The sequence below is a fragment of the Panulirus ornatus genome, chromosome 1 (genome assembly GCF_036320965.1).
Source record: "Panulirus ornatus isolate Po-2019 chromosome 1, ASM3632096v1, whole genome shotgun sequence".
Taxonomy (NCBI): Eukaryota; Metazoa; Arthropoda; class Malacostraca; order Decapoda; family Palinuridae; genus Panulirus; species Panulirus ornatus.
Window position 1 is genome coordinate 100,529,952 of NC_092224.1, and position 27,706 is coordinate 100,557,657.

At 42.2% G+C, this 27,706-nt stretch overlaps 1 protein-coding gene across 1 annotated transcript in view; it reads left to right on the forward strand.

The window, feature by feature from the left end:
• Positions 1-3,900: 3,900 nt before the first annotated feature.
• LOC139751238 (calcium-activated chloride channel regulator 1-like) overlaps positions 3,901-27,706 on the forward strand; it is a 387,185-nt gene continuing 363,379 nt past the window's right edge. Inside the window, exon 1 of the mRNA XM_071666474.1 lies at positions 3,901-4,278. Within this exon, the coding sequence (XP_071522575.1) occupies positions 4,051-4,278 (228 nt within the window). The 5' untranslated portion in view covers positions 3,901-4,050. The remainder of the gene's footprint in view (positions 4,279-27,706) is intronic.

Consider the following 27,706-nt stretch of genomic DNA (forward strand, 5'->3'; position numbering starts at 1 on the left):
TTTAATTTGTTTATGGATGGGGTTGTTAGGGAGGTGAATGCAAGAGTTTTGGAAAGAGGGGCAAGTATGAAGTCTGTTGGGGATGAGAGAGCTTGGGAAGTGAGTCAGTTGTTGTTCGCTGATGATACAGCGCTGGTGGCTGATTCATGTGAGAAACTGCAGAAGCTGGTGACTGAGTTTGGTAAAGTGTGTGGAAGAAGAAAGTTAAGAGTAAATGTGAATAAGAGCAAGGTTATTAGGTACAGTAGGGTTGAGGGTCAAGTCAATTGGGAGGTGAGTTTGAACGGAGAAAAACTGGAGGAAGTGAAGTGTTTTAGATATCTGGGAGTGGATCTGGCAGCGGATGGAACCATGGAAGCGGAAGTGGATCATAGGGTGGGGGAGGGGGCGAAAATTCTGGGGGCCTTGAAGAATGTGTGGAAGTCGAGAACATTATCTCGGAAAGCAAAAATGGGTATGTTTGAAGGAATAGTGGTTCCAACAATGTTGTATGGTTGCGAGGCGTGGGCTATGGATAGAGTTGTGCGCAGGAGGATGGATGTGCTGGAAATGAGATGTTTGAGGACAATGTGTGGTGTGAGGTGGTTTGATCGAGTGAGTAACGTAAGGGTAAGAGAGATGTGTGGAAATAAAAAGAGCGTGGTTGAGAGAGCAGAAGAGGGTGTTTTGAAGTGGTTTAGGCACATGGAGAGGATGAGTGAGGAAAGATTGACCAAGAGGATATATGTGTCGGAGGTGGAGGGGGCAAGGAGAAGAGGGAGACCAAATTGGAGGTGGAAAGATGGAGTGAAAAAGATTTTGTGTGATCGGGGCCTGAACATGCAGGAGGGTGAAAGGAGGGCAAGGAATAGAGTGAATTGGAGCGATGTGGTATACCGGGGTTGACGTGCTGTCAGTGGATTGAATCAAGGCATGTGAAGCGTCTGGGGTAAACCATGGAAAGCTGTGTAGGTATGTATATTTGCGTGTGTGGACGTATGTATATACGTGTGTATGGGGGGGGTTGGGCCATTTCTTTCGTCTGTTTCCTTGCGCTACCTCGCAAACGCGGGAGACAGCGACAAAGTATAAAAAGAAAAAAAAAAATATAGATATATATATATATATATATATATATATATATATATATATATATATATATATATATATATATATATATATATATATATATATATATATATCATACCTTGGCATGAGCCAGGTACTCAATTTGTCGACCAAAAGCAGCTGGATTGACGTGTATGAACATCTGGGTTGACTTGACTGTGGACCGACTGCCACAACCAGGATTCCAACCTATGTGTCGACGGCCAGTGAATGCATCATGGTCAGCAACGCTGGTAACCACACCACGGAAGCATAAAGCAAAAAACGAAGCAAAAAGTTTACATCAGAATCTCAGGCATCTTATTATTAGTAATTAGGTGCTGGACCACTTCCTGCAATGTTTGTTTCGATACAACTCTAGAAGGTCTAATTTCCCACACAAGATCAGATACAGTATTGTAGTGCGTCTTTTTGTTGCTCCGCTCACACTTAACAAGTAGGGTAAATCACCAGTATTACCTATAGCTCAGTAGCTATCTAATAGTGACCTTTTCCTGTTGTCTACTGATCGTGTTACTTTCTTAATACAATTTTTCATTTGATACATATCAATATGATGGAAAGCGGGTCTGCTTCCGCTTCTTTCCACTTGCATATTTGCTTGAAATACATATTATTATTCAGTTTTTCCATATAGCATCTTATGAACGTCTGACTGACAAGTCAATTTTGTGTTCCAAAGCCTCTTTATCTACTGCAAGTTTGGCTAAAGCATCAGTCTTGTCATGCTTTCGGTGACCTATCTGAGAGGGAATCCACAAGTTAACTTGCATCGCTTTACCAGTAATGTGCAATATATGTTGTCTGGCTTCACAGACAAACATGAATTGTCTGACTATCTCATCGCTCTTGAGCTTGATGAGAACACACCCAGAAATATCTTATACACCTCTAACTCTTCTGACTACCTGCGACAAAAACCCAAAAAGCATAACCACTTTCTTCATGCTATATTGTCCTTATTTACCTGCGTTTAGATATCTCGATGATTTGAAAAAACATAAATGATTTTTTTTCGAAATGCGTGTAATGTTTATCTTAATGAAACCCAGCATCTGTTCACTTTAGGAGGCTTGGCAATATCCCACAAGCTCTTCCTGGGATTATTCCTGATGGCTTCATTAAGTATGATGACGTCAACAACCCGACAGGGATTCCTACCATATACAGTCTAAATTAAAAGCTCTTATTTATGTGTGTTCCGGGGGGAAAAAATTGTGTATTCCATAAGGCAACACGAGGTGTGGGAAATGAACATGAATGTGTAGGTCAGCTTAGAGTTGCGTTTGTCGTAGTAAACATTACTAAGAATAGAGATGCGTCTATCAGTAAGTAAGAGACAGAGATGAATCTATCGGTCAGTAAAAGAATTAGAGATATGTCTATCAGTCTGTTAAAAGACATAGAGATATGTCTGTCAATCAGTAAGAATCACAGAGATATGTCTATCGGTCAGTAAGAGACAGAAGAGACAGAAATGCGTCTACCGGTCAGTAAGAGACAGAGGTTCGTCTACCCTTCAGTTAGAGACAAAGATGCATCTACCGGCCAGTAAGAGACAGAGATGCGTCTGCCGGACAGTGAGAGACAGAGATACTAGTCAATGAGAGACAAGATTCGTCTACCTGTCAGTGAGACAGATATGTGAAAATGCGGCTCAGTCAGAACCAATACAAGGATCCGTCTGTTAACCAATACCTAGTAAGCATAAAGTTTATTTTTTTTTCTTCAGATCCTTGACACGTCATCAGAAAGAGACCCCTATAGTTAGAAAGCCGCGAAGGAAACTGGATATTTTAACATTATTTCAGATTTACTGTTAGTTTACTTTTCGTGTTCATATCTAATTTCTATTCTGCTTGACTGTGGTCTTCTACATCCGTTTCAAGTTTGCGTACTTCTGTAAGTCCAACGAATAACTCACAATACAATATTGATCGTGATAATTCGCAACTTGCTATACTGACTTTTCTGTAGGCGAGGGATTGTGTCTATCTGTGTTGAGTATAATGTGTGAACTCCGGTTAACAGACGAGAGCTATGAGCTATTATCACCACTGTGTCAGAAAACGTAAATAATTTCAGAAACTTTTAAACTCTTCATCAAGTCTCTTCACTGCTTTTTTTATCTTTTTTTGTGGGGGGGGGGGAGAGGAGGGGGGGGGGGGGTGAAAATATTTCAATTCAGGCCTGAGCTTGATGAGGACTTTTGTTCGTGACTGCAAGTCGGTTTTAAAGGAAGTACCAGGGAGGCGTCTAGCAGGAGTGGGAGGTGAGCGGCGGTGGTCATAACGACGTCGGTGTGGGTGGCGTCTGTGGCGGTGACAGCGATGATAATGGTGGATGGTGATAACACTATCATCTTTATAATGCGGAAAATATTGATTGTGTAACAGGAAATAGTAACAATAGGGAACATCAGTGCGACAGCGACAGCGTAACAGAGCGGGACCAAAAGCGGGGGCAGCAGAAGCAGTAACAGCAGCAGCAGCAGCAGCGGCGCGGTGAGCAGGGTAGAGTGGAACCGCTGTACTCCCACCTGCCAGTTGGGCTGCTGCCACTGAGGAAGGAGGACGTGCGACTGTGGCCGCTCCAGGCTGGGTCCTCGCGCGTTTGCATCATCCCACCAACCAACCAACCTTCCGCCCTCGCTACTGACCATAACCATCTTATATGGTGCCGGTTGTTGGTGGTACCAGAGGGAAGACTGCCGCGGAACCTTTCTATGTGATGATATATGATAACCATTGCAAGGGAAAAGAGCTTGCGAAAAACAGATACATAAAACTGCTGCGTGTTCGTGGAAACTTGGTAAGGCATATGCAACATGTGAGAGGGGTCTGTTCGGAGCTTCATGCAGGCATGATAAAGTGCGATAGTTGTCATCTTACCGACAAACATCTCTAAGAACACTTACTCCAGTAAGGCCTTGTACATATCAAGATGGCTCATCCATACTATGGCAACTACAAGCTCAGACGTGGACTTAGACGGAGCTCATGGACTTTGAGAGCGAGGGTGGCGACCGTAGCTCTGACACTGTGTCTAGCGTCAGTCACAGGTCTGGAAGGGGACCTGAGGCTGGTTGACAACGGGTACGAAGGCCTGGTGGTGGCCATCACGGACTTGACACCACAGGAACACTGCAACGAAGTCATCCACGGACTTAAGGTAAGAACGTACGTCACCCACACGTACAAGGTTTAACGTTTAATAGAATCTTGAATACCAGTTTGTATTCCATGCAAGGCCTTACCTCCCCGAAGATGTGAACACCAAATACTTCTACTGCTGTTTCTCAAAGTCACAGGCCGTCTTTAAGCAAGTGAATTGAAAAAGGAAATCATACACACTACGTTTAACATCTGAAGGTGCAATTCCTACCCTTCCATAAAAGTAAAGCGCCATTATGGCAATGCGAATCTCAAGATTTCCAAATCGTTTAACTCCTAATTGGATTTGAACTGAATGGGGCACAGAACCTTTGGTAATTGAGGGGAGAGCAACAGTTTGAGAAGTTCTCACATCGTCTCGGTCACACACACACACACACACACACACACACACACACACACGCACAAGCGAAGCCCTTCCCGTGCGAATGACTCGGAGGTCGCTAATGAGAGTGGTCTCCGTCCAGCGATAGACAGATTATCTATCTACCTTCCTATATCCCTCCAACTTTCTATCTATCTGCCTGTTTGTTTAGATATCTATCTTCCTTCTACTTATCCCCATTTATGATGCTCTACATTGAAACATCTGCCTCCCAAACCATTTATCCGTTGCTTTACATCAGTCTGGGTATCCATTTATCTGCACACTGATCTATCAATCTTATCCTTCACCAGCACACAATTCACCACCACACATGCCCTCCACCAGTCTGCTCCCCACCTCTCCCTCCCTCCCTATTCATACAGCAAAGTGCACACCATCTCAGTCAACAATCCCAATGTGTAATGGAATTCGGGCCGCTCTTGAATGGAAATAAATGAGGTTTTAAAATTTCATACGTGTACCTCTAGCGCCTCGGGAAAGCTGGTGTTGGTGGGATTATGTGTCGTTAGTTCCTGGATTTTGTGTGAATGAATGTGTAGGTGTGGTGAGCTTCTCTTTGTGTGGCTGTGGTGACCCCCACGGTGTGTGGATGTAGGTGTGGTAATGGTAAGGTCTCTTGTGTGGCTGTGGTGATCCCCTGCTTCTTGTAGGTGTTGATGTTAGTTGTAGTTTCTTGTGTGGGTGTAGGTGTGGCAGTAGTGAGCTGCTTGTGTGGATGTTGGTGTAGTTATAGTTAACGCTGTCGTGTGTGGATACAGGTGTAGATGTGTGGATGTGGGTGGGATGAATACTTTCTGTGTGGATGTAGGTGTAGTTGTTAGCTGCACTACCTTGTTTAGTTGTTGATGTTGTAGAAAGTTTTCAAGTGGATGTGATATTAGCTGTTGTGAACTTAGGGGGATGTGTTTGTAGCTGTTGTAGTAAATTCTTCAGGTGGATGTTGATTTAGTTGTTTTGACGTCGTTTTGTGTGTGGAAGTAATTGTGGTGAACTCAGGTGGATGTAGCTGTAGTGAACTAAAGTGGATGTAGTTGTAGTGAACTCAGGTAGATGTAGCTGTAGTGAACTCAGGTAGATGTAGTTGTATTGAACTCAGGTGGATGTAGTTTCAGTGAAATGTGGATGTAGCTAGTGAACTCAGGTAGATGTAGTTGTAGTGAACTCGGGTGGTTGTAGTTGCAGTGAACTCAGGTGGATGTAGGTGTAGTGAACTCATGTGAATGTGGTTGTAGTAAACTCAGGTGGATATAGTTGTAGTGAAGTCAGGTGGACGTACTTGTAGTGAACTCATCGAGTGGATGCAGCTGTAGTGAACTCAAGTGGATGTAGTTGTAGTGAACTCATCGGGTGGATGCAGATGCAGTTGTGATTTTCCTCTTGTGTAGATGTAGTTCAGGTAAACCCTTCCTTGTGTGATGTAGATCAGGTAAACCCTTCCTTGTGTGATATAGTTATGCTTGCAGTGAACTACTTGCATGGATGTAGTTATAGTCGTAGGTAACCCTTATTTGAGTGGATTCAGATATAACTGTAGTTGTAAGGATGTAGTTTTGATGTATCTTCCCTTCGTGGATGTAGGTGTGGTCTGTGTTGAACATTTTCTTGTATTCATACGAATATACTCTTCGTTAAATCCTCCTTGAGTGGCTGTAGGTGGAGCTGTATTGAACCCCTCAGATGAATGGAGATGTATTGCAGTGACGTCCAACTTGAAGTAACGTCCTTTTTGTAGTGACGTCCTCCTTGTAGTGACGTCTTCCTTGTAGTGACGTCCTCGTAGTGACGTCCTTTGTAGTGCCGTCTTCCTTGTGGTGACATCCTCCTTGTAGTGACGTCCTCCTTGCAGTGACGTCCTCCTTGTGTATGTGTTGGTGTGGGCGTAGTATACTCCCCTGTGTGTGTGTGTAGTATACTCCCCTGTGTGTGGGTATAGTATACTCCCCTGTGTGTGGGTGTAGCTGCGTCGAACTCCTCCGCTGGACGACTCTGTCTCATGCTTATCTTTGATGTGGGTGACGGAGGTGGATGAGGCCGATGGATGTGGATGACTGATGTCAGTTTTCTTAAATGAAGATGCATGTGGACAACAGACGTCAGCACCTATGTGATTATTGATAGTGCCAATTTGATTTCTGCAAGTTATTCATTGCGACACTCAACGCAGAATAGAGTACAGAATAATATATTGGACAACACGAAGTAGCTTTGACAATACAACTCAAAATTTGGAAAGAAATTTGTAATTTATTGCCTTCATGAAGGAGAGCGAGAGCTATTCACGAAATCATGAGGAGGGGAAGAAGTTACTGATGATTTCAGGAAATCGTAAAAAGTTAACTTATGAAATTCAAAGTAAAATTTTTATCAAATATAAGAAATGTCTAGATATGAAAAAAATGCATATACATAGACACGCATACACACACATCTAGGCTGGTGTGTGTGTGTGTGTGTGTGTGTGTGTGTGTGTGTGTGTGTGTGTGTGTGTTAATAGGTACATACACACATACATAGGAGTAAAGACATGGTATATATACAATATTATGAGACGGGGTAACACGAGTGTAAAACTCTCTTCCTGTAACAATTAAACAATAATCTCTCTCTCTCTCTCTCTCTCTCTCTCTCTCTCTCTCTCTCTCTCTCTCTCTCTCTCTCTCTCTCTCTCTCTCTCTCTCAAACACACACTTAGACATGCACACACATTCACACGTACACTCACACTCACACATATATGTTAAGGGTGTGTATTAGTGTGCATACATACATAGAAGTAAAGAGATAGTACATATAGATTCAAGGTTGATATACAGGGCAGCACAAGTATTAAACTCTTTCCCCATGATACACACACACACACACCACACACACACACACACACACACACACACACACGCAAAAGAGTCTAGAACGTTCTCCCCGTACTGTCCTGTTTGGTAATTTCGAACACACCCACACCAATGCATAGACTTGCAAACACCTACACTCACACCTATACACATTCATTGATCGCAGACACATACACACATCTACACACCTGCAGTGGCACTAGCTGGGAGTCATCATAAACCATGAAATCAGTTCCAGTCAGAGTGCCAGGGGCAGCCTGGCTGATACATGACTTGGCCCAACTAGTCACCAAGCAAACGAGTAGAATGTGTCGTTAAACTTGCGAGAGACCGAAGTTTGGAGATGGTGTGAGTATTTGGACGGACTCAGTGCAGTTGTAGGTGCACACACACACACACACACACACACACACACGACCCCGGCATCAGTATTGGCTGGTGTACACATCCCCCCGACCTTGGCTTCAGTGAAGGACAGTCCACGCACACACACCCGACCTGACATCAGTGTAGTCTGGTCCACACACACACACACACCCTGCCCCAGCCTCAGTGTAGTCTGGTCCACACACAGACACACACCCTGCCCCAGCCTCAGTGTAGTCTGGTCGACACACACGCACACCCTGCCCCAGCCTTAGTGTAGTCTGGTCCACACCCGCGACCCAGCCTCAGAATAGACTGGTGCTGGTCCACATACACACCCATTCCCGTCCTCAGTGCAGGTCGGGACGTTGGATGTTCACTGGATTATTGCAGTGTGTTGCAGAAGCGGATGTTCACGATACAGGGCTAGCTAACAACACCATAGCTAACAACACCATACGACACCACAGCTTCCTGCTAGGCGTATGACACAACAAGCTACTGGAATGTCGTCAGCACACGACACCACAACCTACTGCAGTGTCCTGAGCATATGACACAGCAAACGACTGTAGTAGTCTGAGTATACGACACCGCAACAAACCACAGTCGTGTCAGGTCACGGCATAAAGGAACTCCTCCACTGGTATAAACCAGTCACACCGAGAGCTCTCCTAGTGGTGGGAACTGACGACATAAGTGGTGTGAGTAACGATACCCATAATACTGTGGCACGTGTGTTATTCGTCAACGTAGAAGACATGATCAAGACGAAACCTAACCTGTATTGATGGAAAACATTAATTATGATGATTTAAGCTCCCGCCACTCTAATACAGTAGCCTTAGTACCTCCCCCCACTGTAATACTGTAGCCTTAGTATCTACCACCACTGTAATACAGTAGCCTTAGTACCTCCCACCACTGTAATACAGTAGCCATAGTATCTACCACCACTGTAATACAGTAGCCATAGTATCTACCACCACTGTAATACAGTAGCCATAGTATGTACCACCACTGTAATATTGATACAGTTGCCTTAGTATATGCAGTCAAGGTATCACAGGTATTAAGTGCAAAAAGATCTTCGGACGCTTGTATTTCGATGGTAGTTTACTGTATTGTATACTACTGTATTGTATATATGGTTCATCTTAACCTCACTTTCTTCAGCAAAGCATGTGTAGCGAGCGCTGCACCGGTTATCTTCAGTGATACTAGACCAAACTGGTGAAAAATTGGCCTCTAAAGCGTTCCTTAACTTCTTATTCCACATAGAAATGCATAATTACAAACTATATATATATATATATATATATATATATATATATATATATATATATATATATATATATACCCGGGTTCTATTTGACTTGAGTGATAGGTAGTAGCGACCATTAAAACTAGATTTATAACGTATTAGAACCGACTTAATTGGAGTGATCGTTACACAGAAATATATCAGCGAGAGAGAGAGATACTCGCCCAGATCCCAAGGACGTTGTAACCAAAGCAACATCTCCCGGTAGCTGGAGTCTACACCAACCAACCAACTGCTGCTGCTGCTGGCTTCCCGACTAATCCCTTTACCTTGGTTGCGTCAATGGGACTACCAAACAACGTGTGTCGGATGTGTACAGTACTCGGAAGTCAACAAGCTTACCGCAGTAATGCACTGACGATTGAAAATAAATCCAACCAGAGTGAACGACTTAGTAATACGTTATAGACTACCACTTGTTCACGTAGGAATTTATATGTGATTTTAAGTGGTTCGTGGGTGGATATAGACCGGTCTCTGGACGCTGTGGTATGTAATGGTTGCCTGGCTGGACTGCAGCTAAATTGTCTTGTTATAAACTCTGCATCCTCTGTAGTAGTTTGTCGTATGAGAAGCATGTCTTCATTAGTGTAAGGCAGCTTGCTGACTCGCTGAGAATTAGGGTACGGCCCTTGAGCACAACGATACGTTCCTTGAGCATGAAGGTACGGAGTCCTTGAGCACGACGAGACGATCTTTAGGCTCAACGGTACGGCCTCGGGAGCGCAGGGGAACGATTTTTGAGCACGGCAGTACGACCAGATGGTATGATGTCCTGGCCTATAGCCTGACCTTTAAAGGTGAGGACAAAGGTCACACCATCATACCCAAAGGTTGTGCCTCCTTACTCAAGGATCGTATCGTCGTGTCCAAGGATCGTACCATCGTACTCTAGAATCATACCTCGCTCTCGAGGACTGTACCGTCGTGCTCAAGGACTGTACCGTCGTGCTCGAGGACTGTACCATCGTGCTCAAGGACCGTACCGTCGTGCTCAAGGACTGTACCGTCGTGCTCGAGGACTGTACCATCGTGCTCAAGGACCGTACCGTCGTGCTCAAGGGTCGTACCATCCTGCTCGAGAGTTTAAGGTTACATTACGAGGCATAGGAATGAATTATGGCATTCATTTCATTCTAATTCTTCACCAGGAGCTTAAGACTGAGAAAGGGGATCTGTGAACTAGAATGCAGTTTAATACACTGTTTAGAGATACTACACTACTGTATTATACAACATGGTATTCATCCTTTACCATTTTTGTGGTATTTCTTATATCGATACAACAATAGGTAGATAAAGAACAAATACTTTTTCTCTTTTTTCTACATTTGTTCACGATATCCAGATATAATGAAGAAATTGTTCATTAATATTCATTCATTAAGATAAGGGCTATTGCTATGGTTAACGGCAGCAGCTGGTGTGGCTGATGATTCGTTTAACAGCTGGCTCTTCTACGAATTAATTTTCACTTCAAAATGTTTGAGGTCGTTGATTACAACGTAATGAAGGTCCCGGATGCTCGCTTAGTGGGCAATCTGGCTCCCAGATGACGCGTTCAGGTTTCTGTTTGAACAGAAAGTTGAACGAGACATAGCCTCGTTGAAAATGTGAGCTACTTTAACAAAAGATGGTTTCGTTAAACAATACAGTGTATATTACCAAAGATGAGTTCGGTAAACATGTTTTTATTTCAACGGAGAATATTTTTTTTCTCGTTTAGCATTGGGAAGCGATTAACAAACACTTCGGTTGAACGCAGTTAGTTAATTACCAGCGGTTTGTCCCACTGATTAATAAGTACAGTTTAAAACAGGAAACCATGCACTCTAAGCAACTGGGAGAGTTTAACGAACTGCGTTACTGTTCACAATGGGTATCCTCTAACGAACCATGGCTCAGTTGACCAATAACGTTAGCTTAGTTGATATCAGTATCGTTCAATGATAGCGATCGTTTGACGATAATAGAGATCGTTAAACGGTAATAGGGGTGGTTTAACGAAAATTGGATTCGTTTAACTATGATAGGGATCGTTGAACGATGATAGGTATTGTTTGATAATGAAAAAGATCGTTAACCGAATCTCGGTTTTGAATAGTACGAAAAATTTGAAGACGATGGGAGTACTTTCAAGGAACTGTGGAACGGAACGCTGGTATCTACTGAAGTTGTCTGACTCGTAAATTTAACTGAAGTAGGACTTCAGTGGCCGAAGAAAGGTTCCGATCCCAGTCCTGTATTTCATGATTTTATTGGCTCTGCTGGCACGAGACACGCACACTATAGTTAAAAAAGATTTTTTTTTTTCTTTGTGTCTTTGATGATTCGTCGCCCTCTTGATTATTTCAGTGGACACAGGTAGTTCCAATGTCCATATTTCGATGTATATTTTTTTGTGGTGAATACGTGGGATCGACTGCCATCTACACTGTTTAGTCATTCCACTGGCCTTAGGAGAGCTGGATGTTTACTACGCCACATGGTTATTTCGTGGCTATGAGGGAGCTTGGTTCCCACCGTGACACTTTGGTTAGTTTAGAAACCTCCTTACTTGTGTTCCAACCCGTTGTGTAGCACGAGGAACATCAGTGGCTTCGGTATGTGGCGTTGGAACACAATGCAACACTAGTACATGAAATACATAAAATCATCACACAGTTAGGCCGGGCCAGATGGCGCAGGCCAGAATGTGTTAGCACAAACCGATTCTTAGAGAACAGTTACCTTGAAGCTTCTGGATTTTTCTGAAGTTCTATGATTGCTGTGAACTGGTGTGTGTGTGTGTGTGTGTGTGTGTGTGTGTGTGTGTGTGTGTGTGTGTGTGTGTGTGTATGTGTGTGTGTGTGTTTGTGTGTGTGTGTGACTCTTGTGTAGATAGTTTGATCCAGTGGGGCCGGTCTCTGGATGCCATCACTGTTGACAGGGTCTTCCTCACTGCAGACACTCACTGTAGGTACCCTCAGTTCATATAAGCCTCACTGCAGACACCCTCACTGCAGAAGGCCTTACTGTAGACCCCCGTCTCTGCAGATACCTTCACTGCAGTTGTCCTCACCGCAAATATCCTCACTGTAGGACACCCTCACAGCTGACGCCCTCACTGCAGCATCCTCTATGTAGACACCCTCACGGTGGACGCCCACCTTGCGGACCCCCTCACGACGGACCCTCAACCTGCAGACAGCCACACTGCGGACTCTTACCTTGCTGACTCCAGCTCCCTCAGTCTTAATTAATTATGAAGAGGAAAAAGTTGGTGTGATTCCGGTGTGCCGACGTCTTTACTGAATTAGTAAAGCTGATGGTGGCTCCCTGTGGCTTTATTTAGCCTTGTGTTGGTGGTGGACGGATTATGAAGGATATTGTTGACGGAGGGAGGCCGGAGGTGGAACAAGATTGTACAGAATGTTTACTGAGTATTGTTGTTGGGGGAAATACTTTCTCATTGGAGACGTGTCATACCTGAAGAGGGGGATTTAGTTGGAGAACATGTTTTAGTTGGAGAAGATATAAAATTGATGGAGAAACGGTTTAGGCGGAATGACGGCTGGGACGAAATTTTTGTTGGAAGATTTGCTGTTGTTGGAGGGAGATGTCGTTGGAGGTTGTGTTCCTTCTGATACAGTTGATACAATTATGATGAAGGGAAAACATTCAAACATGTTGGGAGTTGTGAATCACATGGGGATTGCGCATCATTTGGGTATTGCGAATCACATGGATATTGCTAATCTTTTGGGTATTGTGAATCATATGAGTAGTGTAAATCATTTGGATATTGTGAATCATTTGGGTATTGTGAATCATATGGGTACTGCAAATCTTTAAGATAATGTAAATCTTATGGGTATTGTAAATTATATGGGTATTAGGAATCATTTGGTATTGAGGAACAGTTATATAGAAACATGATATCAGAGCTAACATTCCTTTCTTTATACAAAACAGGCAAAAGCAGATGATGTTAAAATTAACATATAGACATCAGATGGAAATCATTTACGACTCAAATAAACACCAAAAAGAAAGGTAATAGATGGTCTTCACGGATGCTACAACTCCTCTCTACTGTAACTATTGATGTAGAATACTTTACGTTACTCTCATATACTGTTACATGGCTAGTGATACCGACTGATGTAAGTGGCCACACTCGGGTGCCTGCCTCTTCATCGTACGACCTTTGGGAAACGTAACTCTGCTGGCGTAAGACTTGATCCACGCGATTCATGAAGGAAGGCATCCTGTACGTCTGTGTATGTAAATATATGGTGTCTCAGGATACCATCTGGCAAAACAATCTCTTGTGTAACTACAGTTTGTGATCACTGTGTGTTACGTGGTGAGGGGGATTACAATCGCGTTGCCCCGTCTCTTAATACTGTATATATGTGTCGTTCTTTACTTCAGTATGCGTACGAACACACACACACACACACACACACACACACACACACACACACACACACACACACACACACACACACACACACATACACACACGCACACACACACACACACACATACACACACGCACACACACTAGCCTAAGGTGTGTGTGTGTGTGTGTGTGTGTGTGTGTGTGTGTGTGTGTGTGTGTGTGTGTGTGTGTGTGTGTTTGCCCTTTTCTAGAAGCAAAACAAGCAGTCATATGTTCTTGAAAGCCTGTAATCCTGAGCCTCCGCAGTATAATAGTCTCTTGAACATTTCAGCATTTTGTGCATTTAGTACATGTTCCTTTTATGTGTGTGCATTTGTTTGTGTAATTACATATGCATTCGGTTATGCGTATGTATTCTTCTCATGTGCGTGCGTGCGTGCGTGTGTGTGTTCGTGCATGTGATAGCAGTTCGTGATTTGTATGCACGTCACCGTTCCCACAACTGAATATAATACCCAATTTCCGCATTACCATCATCTCGGGTGACCAGAGTTATACCAGTAATTATGTTTTACTGGACGAACGCTAATTGTGATTATACAGTTCCCAGTGAGAGAGCGAATCATCATGTATTACCATCCAACACCGCAATGCATGTATATTATGTGCATACCTAGTGATTCATCCCGTAGTATGTGACATTTAAGGACATGAATCATGCTATATAAGACTCAAGACCGAGGCTCCTTTGTACGTACGGGGTGAAGACATCAAAAGATATGAATTACCAGGTAATGAGTGGATGAAATAATGAGTCATGAGTTGTGATAATGCGAAGAAAATGGTAACATGTAATGTGTGTACGATAGTTTATTTTCTATTTTTTCATTGTAGTCAAAATATTGATTACCGATTATCCGTTGAGGAATAAACCACGAAGCGCCAGTACTTACCAAGATAATAAACGGGCCGCCCAGGGCCGAGCGCATAGATTCGAATCCTGGTTACGGCAGTCGGTCCACAGTCAACCCAGCTGTTCATCCGCCCCTTTGGGTAGGTCGATTAAATGGATGACTGGCTCACGGTTATATAGCGTTAATGGGATGGCCTTGATTAGGGCCTCAGCTGCTCGTGACGTCTCGGCTTACATACAAAATATATAACCCATAAAGTTACCATTAGTCTCATTAATTTTCCTGGCGTCACTTCTCTTCAACCTTCCCTCTCTGGACAGTCGCTGTATTATCTCTATTCTACAGGTATATTTTTAGCCATTGTTCTCGTGAACTGTTGTATGCATCCCCACCAGCCAAGGCTTGCACCCTTGGCACGCTTTTGGCTGCTGCTTCCCACAGCTTGTGTGTGGAGATCGACCACTCGGGGATTGGCCTTTATGATGCCTCCTTCTTTCCTCGAACAACTTGACTGTGGAATTCTTTTCCATCTTTTGATTCATTTTTACTTTCCTTGACTTCAACTTTTGTTTTACTCTTGAGATGGCCTCAAGTGGAGGCATGTGTCGGCTGGCTCGTTGCACGTCGTTCACTATAAAAAGAATCGAAATATCATAAGATATGCCGATTGATCTGATGACATCCTTATAGTACAAAGTTACGTGTCACTCAATTGTATATTTTCATATTCGTATCTTGACTCGTCAGTCATTCGCGAATATTTAATAATGTGATGTATTCACAGCCCATCAGTAATATTGGCACCACTCTGCTATCATGTAATTTTTCTGACTCTAACCTTTTGCTGAATTTCCTCATAGGTCAGTAGGACATTCACAAACCACCGTCCATCAATTATTCACGTATGTGTATAAACACGTTGTTCGTGGAAATAATGCGACCAGCAATGTGGTAGTGCTGGTCGATACTCACCGACCAGCAACACCAAAGGGCCGCCAATGATCAAATGGACAAAGAGTGGAATTTGGTTCTCCATGCAACGTGTAAGTTTCGGATGAGATACAAGGGAGGCCAGGCTTTCCCCCCCCAGGTAATGCAGAAATATAGGCTGTATTGAGCCCGAGGTTCTGACGGTATTTTTAGCAAACATATTTTTCTTTAATATTTTATTCTCCCCCAAACACTGGCACACTGCTGCCATGTTGTTGTTGGCCTAACAGTTTTTTTTTTCACCACTTTATGTTTTGGTGTTTTCTTAGCGGCTGCGGTGTATTCATGTTGGATAATTCATCAATGTTAGAGTGTCAGACTGTGTTCTGAATTTGTAGCTTCTGTTCTTCTACGTTACGTCTAGCTTAGAATATAACACTTAGACCGAATGTTATGGTCAAATTGCATATACATTTTCTGATGAATGCAGACTTTCGGTCAGTGTTTATTTGTTTTGTATGTATTCATAGCTTCTATATATAACGTGGACTCATAGAAATATATATGTATGTATATATATATATATATATATATATATATATATATATATATATATATATATATATATATATATATATTTTTTTTTTTTTTTTTTTTTTTTATATACTTTGTCGCTGTCTCCCGCGTTTGCGAGGTAGCGCAAGGAAACAGACGAAAGAAATGGCCCAACCCCCCCCCCCCCATACACATGTACATACACACGTCCACACACGCAAATATACATACCTACACAGCTTTCCATGGTTTACCCCAGACGCTTCACATGCCTTGCTTCAATCCACTGACAGCACGTCAACCCCTGTATACCACATGACTCCAATTCACTCTATTTCTTGCCCTCCTTTCACCCTCCTGCATGTTCAGGCCCCGATCACACAAAATCTTTTTCACTCCATCTTTCCACCTCCAATTTGGTCTCCCTCTTCTCCTCGTTCCCTCCACCTCCGACACATATATCCTCTTGGTCAATCTCTCCTCACTCATTCTCTCCATGTGCCCAAACCATTTCAAAACACCCTCTTCTGCTCTCTCAACCACGCTCTTTTTACTTCCACACATCTCTCTTACCCTTACGTTACTTACTCGATCAAACCACCTCACACCACACATTGTCCTCAAACATCTCATTTCCAGCACATCCATCCTCCTGCGCACATCTCTATCCATAGCCCACGCCTCGCAACCATCCAACATATATATATATATATATATATATATATATATATATATATATATATATATATATATATATATATATATATATATTCCTATGAGTCCACGGGGAAAATGAAACACGAAAAGTTCCCAAGTGCACTTTCGTGTAATAATCACATCATCAGGGGAGACACAAGAGAGAAATATAACAGTCAGTTGATATACATCGAAGAGACGAAGCTAGGACGCCATTTGGTAAATACGTTTAATTCAAAAATAAAGTATTTTTTGTTTTCGCAGCCAACTGTTGTGTTCATAATATTGGAGTCAAAATATTGGTAACTTTTTCCAAGCATTGTTATGTTTACATCATGAGGTTCCTAGGGTGTGGTGGGGGCTTTCTAGGGTGTTATGGGGGTTCTGTCGGGGTTGGTGGGGTTCTCTAGGGTGTGATAGAGGTTCTTTAGGGTGTAGTGGGGGTTCTCGAGGGGCTGGCTGGGGGTTCTTTACGGTGTGGTAGGGAGGATCATGACGTGTGCCACGTTGTGTGGGTAAATATAGAAGGAATCATGTTGGTAAAATAAGTTTTGTCATTATTGATGACAAGCAGCCTAATACACAACACACACACACACACACACACACACACACACACACACACACATTCCACATACACACTGAAGTAAGCCGACAATCACTACACAACTGGCCTCCCAAATCAGTCTCAAACTCACCCCACCAGATATACACTCATCGGACGCCATACTCCCCAGACAAACACGAGTGACACTTTCCCAGCAATGCTATGGTCATCATTCATTCCTACAATACTACCAACACCTTCAGCATATCCCAAGAAGGAAGAGGTTGGACATGTTTGAAATAAAAGACCTGAAGAAAATGTTTAGTGTGAGGAGGGTTGATCATGAAAGGAAATTGCAGAAGAGAAGTGTGGTAGTTAGTGGAGTATGACTGAGAGAGGTGAGCATGGTTAACACCTTTGGAGAGGATGAGCGAATGGGAAGGCAGAGAAGAATGATGAGAAGGATGAAGTGAAAGTGGCTTCGAGTTACTGGAGGCTGAACATTAAAGCATTTTCTTTCCAGGTCATCCACTTTACATTCTTTTGTTTCATTGGCCCATAATTCATTACGCAGCACCGCTGGAACTGCTTTATCGTGAAACTTACCCATCTCTGCTCCTCACTTTCCACAAACTTCTCAACACACTCTTGCCCATCCTATGGTGCATTTCAGTTTCTGGAGTCCATCCATTGCTCTGTCCACTCCCAAGTATCTAATACACTCCATTTTCTGTAAGATCTTCCCCATTCAAAACTAACGCTTAAACCATCCTGTCTCTCCTCCCTACTAAACCTTTCGTTAATTACCTTCCGTCTCTCACACAGTATCCCGAACTCTGACACCAGCACTTGGAGTTTTTAATTTGAGGCTGCCACTTGTGCCGTGTCATCCGCAAACAGCAACGGACTCGCTACCCAAAGCATGCTGTATATCCGTCTCCCTCTCTCCAAGACTTTCGTATTTACCTCTGTTACCACACCATCGATGAACAGATTTAATAGCCATGATGTTATCACACGCCCTTGAAGCAGACCTACCTTGACCTGGAACACCTTACCTTCCTTCCTTCCTTCCTTCCTTCCTCCTCGCACACTCGCTTTACTTTCTTGAAGTAAACTTCTCACACCTCATTCACATATGCGCCATACCTTCCACATGGCATCTTTATCAACCATAACATACGCTTCATCCAGATCCATAAATGGCTCTTGGCAATCCCCCTCTTTTTCTAAGTATTCCTCACTCAGACTCTTAAGAAAACACTTGGTCCCATTTACTACCCTTAAAGGCAGATTACTCCTTCCTAGTATGATACCCTGTGCATGTTCCCACCCTCTCAATCACAACTCTCCCATACAACTCCTCAGGTATACTAAGCATACTTATGTCTCTGTAGATAGAGCACTCGCTGTTGTTCCTCTTGCCCATATATAATGGCACTATACAGGCATTCTGCCACTTCTCACGCGCCTAGCCTTGAGCCATACGTACGTACAAAGAAAATCTTCTTTAGATATCCAACAATACTGTCGCCCACCTTTTCTCGAGAAATTCAACTGCAGTTCCATCCATGCGTGCCTTCGCAACACTCCATCTCAGGGAAGGCTTTCACTGTCTCCTCTCTATTTCACCGAACCATGCACCGTGATTGTCTCGCCTCTCATATCTCCACGTCCCAATCCCGCGACATCTGCTACCCCATCTTCTACCACATTCAGCATCCCTTCAAAATTTACATTCCATTTTCTCTTTACTTCTTTGCCTGTTACCACTTCCTCATCTGCTTCTCTCACTGCACTTTCCATTTTCTCTCTCATTTTCCTCTCACTGTTCACCCCCTTCCTTTTCTTGCAATCCTTGAAATTATTCACTACCCTCTTGACCATTTCTAATTTGCCTTCTTTTTCAGCCTCTGCATCTTCCATTTGACATCCTGCCGCTTTCTCTTTTACATGTCCAAATTACATGCGCTCTTTCCCTGCAGGCAGCCACCACACACCTCTGCTTCTTATGTCATTAGCAACTTAATTACTTCATCCATCCGTTCAATACCGCCATAGATTTCACTCACACGTGTAGGCAAATCTTCCCTATGTACTTTCTGTCCTTCATCCACTCCTTTGATTTCGTTCACTCTCACCTTTGCCGTTCTCTAACTGTTCTCTCTAGGTAATTCTGCACACAAGCCTCTTTTTCAGGCTCACTTCGTTTCTTCCTTTCGTAAAGCTGCCACAAACTTTCAAACGCGCCTTCAGGCCTTCGCTAAGAAGTGATCAAGCATCCCATCAACTGCTCCTCTCAGCACATTCACATGCAATAGTCTCTCCTTTGTACGACTTATCGTTTAGTATATAATCTGATAATGCTCGTTTACCCCTAACTTTACTCACCCACGTATACGAATGTATGCTAATTATCTAAACCAGATATTGCAAATTATCAACCCTTTTCCAGCGCATAGTTCGAAAAGCTAATTCTCGTTATCATTTTTGCCAGGTATCCAATGCTCCTCAATTATACCCTCAACTGCCGTATCATCAATTCTTGCATAATAATCTCCCAACACTGATATTCAAACCTTTATATCATTTTTCTGACGCACAGTCCTCTCTCTCTCTCTCTCTCTCTCTCTCTCTCTCTCTCTCTCTCTCTCTCTCTCTCTCTCTCTCTCATATATATATATATATATATATATATATATATATATATATATATATATATATATATATATATATATATATATATGCGTGTGTGTGTGTATGTGTGGTGTATTACTGGACTTAGCCAACTTGAGGCTACACCTCAAGTTTAAAAGTTACCTTTAGCAAGGTTGTAGCATTGGGAGTACGGCCTAATCAAAGAAGATCTCGCTCTAAAGGAGTCTGCATTTCCCTACTACTGGAATTAACTCAGCTTTTGGCTGCAGGAGCCTTCACAAAGAGGTCCTGAGTAACGACAGGACTCCTTCATAGAATGAATTAATGTATCATTCCTCTTGTTATGTACCCTTAAGTGTGTGTGTGTGTGTGTGAGAGAGAGAGAGAGAGAGAGAGAGAGAGAGAGAGAGAGAGAGAGAGAGAGAGAGAGAGAGAGAGAGAGAGAGCTAAACAAAGGGGAAATATATGACTAAACCAAGACAGGATACACATGACGCATACCTAGAACGCACGCTTCCATATGACACATGACGTCCACCTGAAGCACTTATTTTGATATGACGCATAACTGATAGTATACGCATAACACCCACGTGGAACGCATGCTTTCATGCGACGCATAACTAACAGTATACACATGACGCCCACCTGGAACGCATGTTTCCATGCAACACATGAATTTAACTGTCCCAACTTGGAATGGTAAGTCATTATATACTGGTTAGTTCACTGAAGGCAAAAGAATGTGTGTGTAAGGCAAAGGGCACCACACTTGTTCTGCTGAGTGATCACATTCTTAAAATGTTCCTCTGTTAGGTCGAGGTCGTTGGAGTATATACCACGGTATGGTATTCTTGCAGCCAAAGAACGCTGTATCGAAAACCTTATCTGGTGTATTTGCTTCATGTTGTCATGTTAAGCCCTCATGGGAAACTGCATGAGTTACTGTAATCTTGATTTAATGGCAGAGTGTTGTTTGCCTCGTCTCTCTCTGTTTATTGCCTCTGCTGGTTACTGTTTGCAGATACCATTAAGACGGTGTTGACTCCCAGCAGAAATCCTGGACGGGAGAGGCAACGGCGTCATGATTGCCTCAACTGACTGGGAGCAGTGGGAGCCAGTCTGACACTGGCAGGAGTACATCAGAAACCATAAGGAACAGTCCATAAAGAACAATCTCCTTAGAAACCATGAAATATGTTCCCTTTAGAAAGAAGTCAGATGACTTATTCATGAGACAAGTCCTTCAGTGACAAATGGAATGAGTTCACGTTGTAACAGATTTTCTCACTATCCCTATCGACTAATGGGCGCTGTCTTGACATCGACCAATGAATGGAACTTCCCGTAACTAAGTATACCACATCTCAACAGCCAAAGGGAGTAGGCCTTTCAGCGACTGAGGGAAATAATCCCTACGGCAACCAATAGAACCAATCCCCTTACTGACCAGTAGGTTTCGTCTCGTTCGCAACCATTGGAAGCAGTGCTTATAAAGACCACTGGAACAGTGCTTATATCGACTAGTGAGGACAGTTCCTTCAGTGACCAATAGCTAACAGTTCCATTAGCGACCAGGGGGAGTATTCCCCTCGCCGACAAATAGAAGCGGACTCCTTACTGACCAATGAAAGGATCCCAAGCAGCGACCAATATGAGCAGTACCCCTAACGCCAATGACAGCGGTACACTTAACGATCAATGAAAGGATTACCCCAAAAGACGAATGAAAGCATTACCACTAAGGACCAATGGCAACTGTATCTCCTAACTACCAATACGAACATTTCCCCAGTTCCAGCCAAAAGCCAATAAAGAAGTAATCTTCTTGCAGAACCAATGGGATTCCTCGCCAGGGCCAACTTGTACCTTTCTTAATCCCTGGAGCCAGCCACCGACACGAGTGGTGACATCAGCTCCCCTGACGACCAAAGTGATCAATAATTCCATCGATCAACAGGATAATAATTACTCCGAGCACAGAACGGTGGTATTTCTCCCCACGCGGGCGAACAGTGGTGTCCATTCTGTAGTGTCCAACACCTTGACCACTAAACAAAGCCATGAACAACTTAATAGCCATCATCATCAACCTTTTTATTCAGCGTCCTCCAACCATCGCATGGGAATAAGCTTTCATGTGATCACTCATGTCATTTCTACTCATTACCATATATAATATATATATTATTCTTTTTTAATATTATTTATCGATTAGATAGGTTTACGGAACAGGATTAGAATACTTCCCCTTATGGGTCCCGTTCACGGACCCAACTAAAGGGCATGGATTGGGGACTGGAAATACAAAACAACTCATTTTGAGATTTTCCAGCACCAGGGGCCCCGTTTAGTCGCTATCAAAAAGCAGCGATCCGCTGGTAACGTACTCCTAAGAATGGCAATATTACAAGAAATAAAAAAAAAAAAATATCATATTAATATCTATATATATTCGTAAAAGTACTAAAAGTTCTTTTAAAGGTGTCCTTCTGTCATGAATCCTCCAACTGACTACATTCTTTTATATATGTTTTGCCATGTCAACTCGTGGTACCAGAGCCATGGTATCCGATTGGTATATCCCTACGTGAATTTACCTGTATACCCTTTAATTCACTGATGTCGTAATGTGGATTAGACAACAAATATGATTGAAATATTCGTAATTACGTAAAATTACTATTATATCATTTATTATTTAATGCGACTTTCTCTGTATATTATTTTTTCTTTTTTACCTTCTTCGCTTGAAGGAATATTCTCGAGTGCAGATTTTCCGTAAAGATTATTACTCGTCTGAACCTAGAATAAACGCGACATTCCAGTATCCCACCCGTTTATTTCTGACATTAAGCATATAATTCCATAAAAAAACAAATGACGAAATCAAGAGAATAATAAATCAAGGTAATTTCTGGAACGAGACTGGCTTAAGTAATAATGCAGAAGAGAAATCTCGACAGCAACTAAATGTTACATATCAAATGCTACACAGAGACAACTTTTTATGCATTCAGACTGAATTTAAAGAACCGGATAAGAGGCAGATGAAATCATGTTCATACTAGCAGAAACGTAACGACAAAAAATACATGGTAATCGCAATATACGTCTCGGGAATAGGCATCGAATCACATATATCCATGAATAGTCATTTAAGTGTAATATTCCAGTGATAAGAAGTGAAATGACTAATTGGAAAACATCTTGTTCGATCGCTCATGTCAACGCCTCATACTGTATATGCTGCAACATACTCTGTTACAGAAGTAACTTATTAGAAAATTCACAGAGAAATACGCCCCAGCCATCATTTCGGTGATGTTTTTCACGCATCTGCTTCTCTTGCGCCACAGGGAACTCTAGCTACGTTTGAAATGACAAGAAATTTTGCACTTCATTGGATGTGTTCATAATGGACGGACTATAGCTGTTACCAGAATTGAACCTAGCATATTGACGTATGCTAATGAATCTTTGTTGCCCGCTGCCCATATTGATGCCAGTCTCCGCGCTGTGTCACTGGTTCGATGCAGGCTGTGATTCATTTTGACCTGTTTACTAGCATTAGCATTAAGTGGAGTGTTTCAATTTTCAGAGACCTAGACATATCAATTGACTTGACCCTCAACCCTACTGTACCTAATAACCTTGCTCTTATTCACATTTACTCTTAACTTTCTTCTTTCACACACTTTACCAAACTCAGTCACCAGCTTCTGCAGTTTCTCACATGAATCAGCCACCAGCGCTGTATCATCAGCGAACAACAACTGACTCACTTCCCAAGCTCTCTCATCCCCAACATACTTCATACTTGCCCCTCTTTCCAAAACTCTTGCATTCACCTCCCTAACAACCCTATCCATAAACAAATTAAACAACCATGGAGACATCACACACCCCTGCCGCAAACCTAGATTATATGGGAGGGTATTGATTGAGAGGGTGAAGGCATGTACAGAGCATCAGATTGGGGAAGAGCAGTGTGGTTTCAGAAGTGGTAGAGGATGTGTGGATCAGGTGTTTGCTTTGAAGATTGTATGTGAGAAATACTTAGAAAAGCAAATGGATTTGTATGTAGCATTTATGGATCTGGAGAAGGCATATGATAGAGTTGATAGAGATGCTCTGTGGAAGGTATTAAGAATATATGGTGTGGGAGGCAAGTTGTTAGAAGCAGTGAAAAGTTTTTATCGAGGATGTAAGGCATGTGTACGTGTAGGAAGAGAGGAAAGTGATATATATATATATATATATATATATATATATATATATATATATATATATATATATATATATATATATATATATATATATAAAGTTCCTTTTAAAGCTGTTCCCTTCCTTCACTGGTGGGTGGGCGTATCAAGCTGTACTACATATCTCTTTGATCAGTCAGGCTGTTTGTGGCCACTGTCCAGCTCCCTGTGGTTCCCCTGTAGCCCAGGTAATCCGATTTGGTATAGTCTCTACTGTGGATATTTAACCTGAGAGACCTTTAAGTTTCTCCACTGAGTGTTCCGTAATGGTTGTGATTTATACAACAAATATGACGTTGAATGGCTTCGTCAGATTACGTAAAATTGCACTATTTTCCTTTACTTTATTTTTAAGGCGGCTTTGCTCTGGCTAGATTTATTTTGTAGTGCTTTTTTAACCCCTGTCTATCGCTTGAAAAGGAAAATAATTTTGGAGTGCAGAATTTTCCCTGTGTATAATATGATTTATTCTACTCGTCTGAACTTCAGGGAATAAACGCGACGATTTCAGTAGTTCCCAGTCGTTTTGATTTTCTGACATATAAGTCAGTATATATTTCCATAAAAGAAAACAAATGAGGAAAATCTAGGGATGTAGAATGAATGAGAATCAAATGGATAAGTTATTCTGGAAGGAGGTAAATGGCTGAGGGAGGTAAATGAATGTAGAAGAGAGATATGTGCAAGAAGCAAGATTGTATTAGACGTATCGAGTAAAATGTTAGCGACAGAGGACAACGTTTTTAAGGATGGAGGAAGAATTGTAAAGAACCGGATAGAGAGGAGAGTGAAAGTCATGTGTCAGTACGTACAGCAGGAATAACGGTAACGAGAGAAAAGAATAGACGAATGGTAGAGGCAGATAGTACGATGTGGGGAATAGGGAAGTGAATCACCTATATCCCTATGGAATAGCTGGGGTTATAAGTGTAATGATTAGCGAGATGATGATGAAGTGAAATTGATGCTGAATGGGAATGGAAAGTTTGTGTCGGATCGTAGCATACTGGTCACGTGCCTCATGACTGGATGAAGGCTGGAACTGTACCTCTGGTTAAAGGGAAAGTTAAATTGATTAGAAGAATTACAGAGAAATACGCGTGCTCAGCCATCATTTCGGTGGTGTGTGTTTTGTCAGCGTTGTGTTTCTTAGGTGCAGCAGGGGGAACTCTGAGTATAGGTTGTTGAAATGAGACGCAAGGGTAAATTTTCTATTTTCATTTGGGGATTGTGTTCAGTAATGGTGGGAGGGGACTAGAGCTGTTACCAAGAATTGAACGCTAAGCATATTGAGCTGGGATTGTATTTGGAGGATCTTTTGTTTTGCCGCGTAGTTGCTGAGTGATTGTGGTTGCCAGGTCGCCAGCGACTGTGTGAGAGATCTGTTGTTTGCGGTGTGTAGGTTTGTTGTATTTGATTTTGACTGGTTGGGTTACTAGGCAGTTGAGGCATTAAGGTGGAGTGGTTGAATTGTTTGCAGACGACACTATGGAACATTATATTCTCTCTCTAAATCTGGTACGAGTTAGTGCTCTGAAGCATTTAGTTTGTTTGTTACCTTTGTTTTGATGTTCATGGTGTGGGAGGGAATGTCATGTGTGTGTCATACGTGATGGCCAGAACAATCGGCGTTTTGTTAACCATTCAAGGTGACAGAGAGTGTTGGTTGGACTCCTGTCTGTCAGGGGTCAAAAACAGGATGTGTCAGCTGGCGCCGCCGTTTGGAAACGAGGCAGCACAGGGAAAAGGCAAACTAGAGTAGCGTAAGATCAGTTCCCAGGTGGAAGCATTGAATATGGCAGGTAGCGACCAGGGTGGGACAGTCCAAGTCGAAGTTACGGACTTTGTTCACGTAGGAGGGGTCTTCACTGCCTCTGCTGCACATGTACATACCAACGAATAACTTTATAAGGGCGCATTTCACTGGGCTGCGCGACGTATTAGTCTCACCCATGTTGGTTCAAGCCCAGAGGAATTATGAGCCAGTTTTAAGCTTCAGTTTATGCACAGTCGTGTCACATTCACAATAAAATCAATAAGAAGTCTAAATGGTATTCCCAAGATATTGCAAGAGCTATACGGTGCAGAAATAAACTCTATAAGCTTAAGAAAACTGACGATGACCCAACTATTTCAACGCAATATAACACAATCAGACGACGAGTGAAATTTCTTATCTAAAATGCCAAGAGAGAATACGAAGTGAGTTTTGTAAAAGATTGTAATAGAGATCCTTAAAGATTTCATAGGTATATTTTGGACAGTAAAAGCATAGCAACAAACTCGAACAAGTTTATCTATTGTTTTACACTAGAAAGCAACGACACGAATTTTGAGACCGTGATGAATAGCACACGATACAAGAATTCACCGTCATAGTTAGAGAAGTACTAACACATAAATGAGTTAAAGTCTAACATAAGCCCAGTTCATGATCGTCTATATACATGAGTGATTAAAAACGTCAAACACGAAATTGCCGGACCATTAACTCAGATTTCCAATGAATCGCTCTAAGGAGGAATAGTCCCACAGGACTGGAGACTGGCAGACGTCACTCTTATATATAAAACGGGAAGCCGTGAATTTCCTGGTAATTACCGTCCTATTAGCCCCACATCAATTAATTGTAAGTAAACTTCTGGAATCTATTATCAGATTATCTATTATAATAATCGTAGCCGATCTAGAACAGCACAACATGGGTTTAGGAAGCACAGATCATTCCTTAGAAACCTCTTTGAATTTTATACATTATTCAATACCCACAACAAGACAAAAAAATAGATATTATATATCTGAACTTCCAAGAAGCATTCGACAAAGTCCCCCACTTTAAATTGCTGCACAAAGTCCGGGCCTTTGGGATTACTGGTTGCATAGGAAATTGAATAGAAGCTTGGTGACATGACAGGAATAATGACCGTGATCACCCGTTACTAGTGGAGTCTCCCAGGGATCAATACTTGGGCCTATACTTTTCATCTTTTGTATCAATGATATTGACGCCATTGATAAACAAGCGTTACCAATGGCTTGTTTACCAGTGGCATCTTAGCTACGTCTCTTCCTTGTATATCAAGTGACTGTTCCACGTCTTCTATCTCATTTTTTTTATCTCCAACGATGTTATCAATTTCCTCGTGGTTAACAGTATACACTAGATCACGCGCACCACTGTAACCTCTTGCAATATCTATCTACCTATTTATCTCTCTCTCTCTCTCTCTCTCTCTCTCTCTCTCTCTCTCTCTCTCTCTCTCTCTCTCTCTCTCTATATATATATATATATATATATATATATTCATATATATATTCATATATATATATATATATATATATATATATATATATATATATATATATATATATATATATATATATATATATATATATATATATATACTGTCTGCTGTATTCAACGCGGCTTTGTTGTGGAAAAGAAAAAGGGCATATAGAACGGGTCTGCAGTGTTCACTTATGACTCAACACTCCACTGGGGTTTGTAGATCTGAATCCGTACCGTTGGCTCTGTTTCACATGTCCC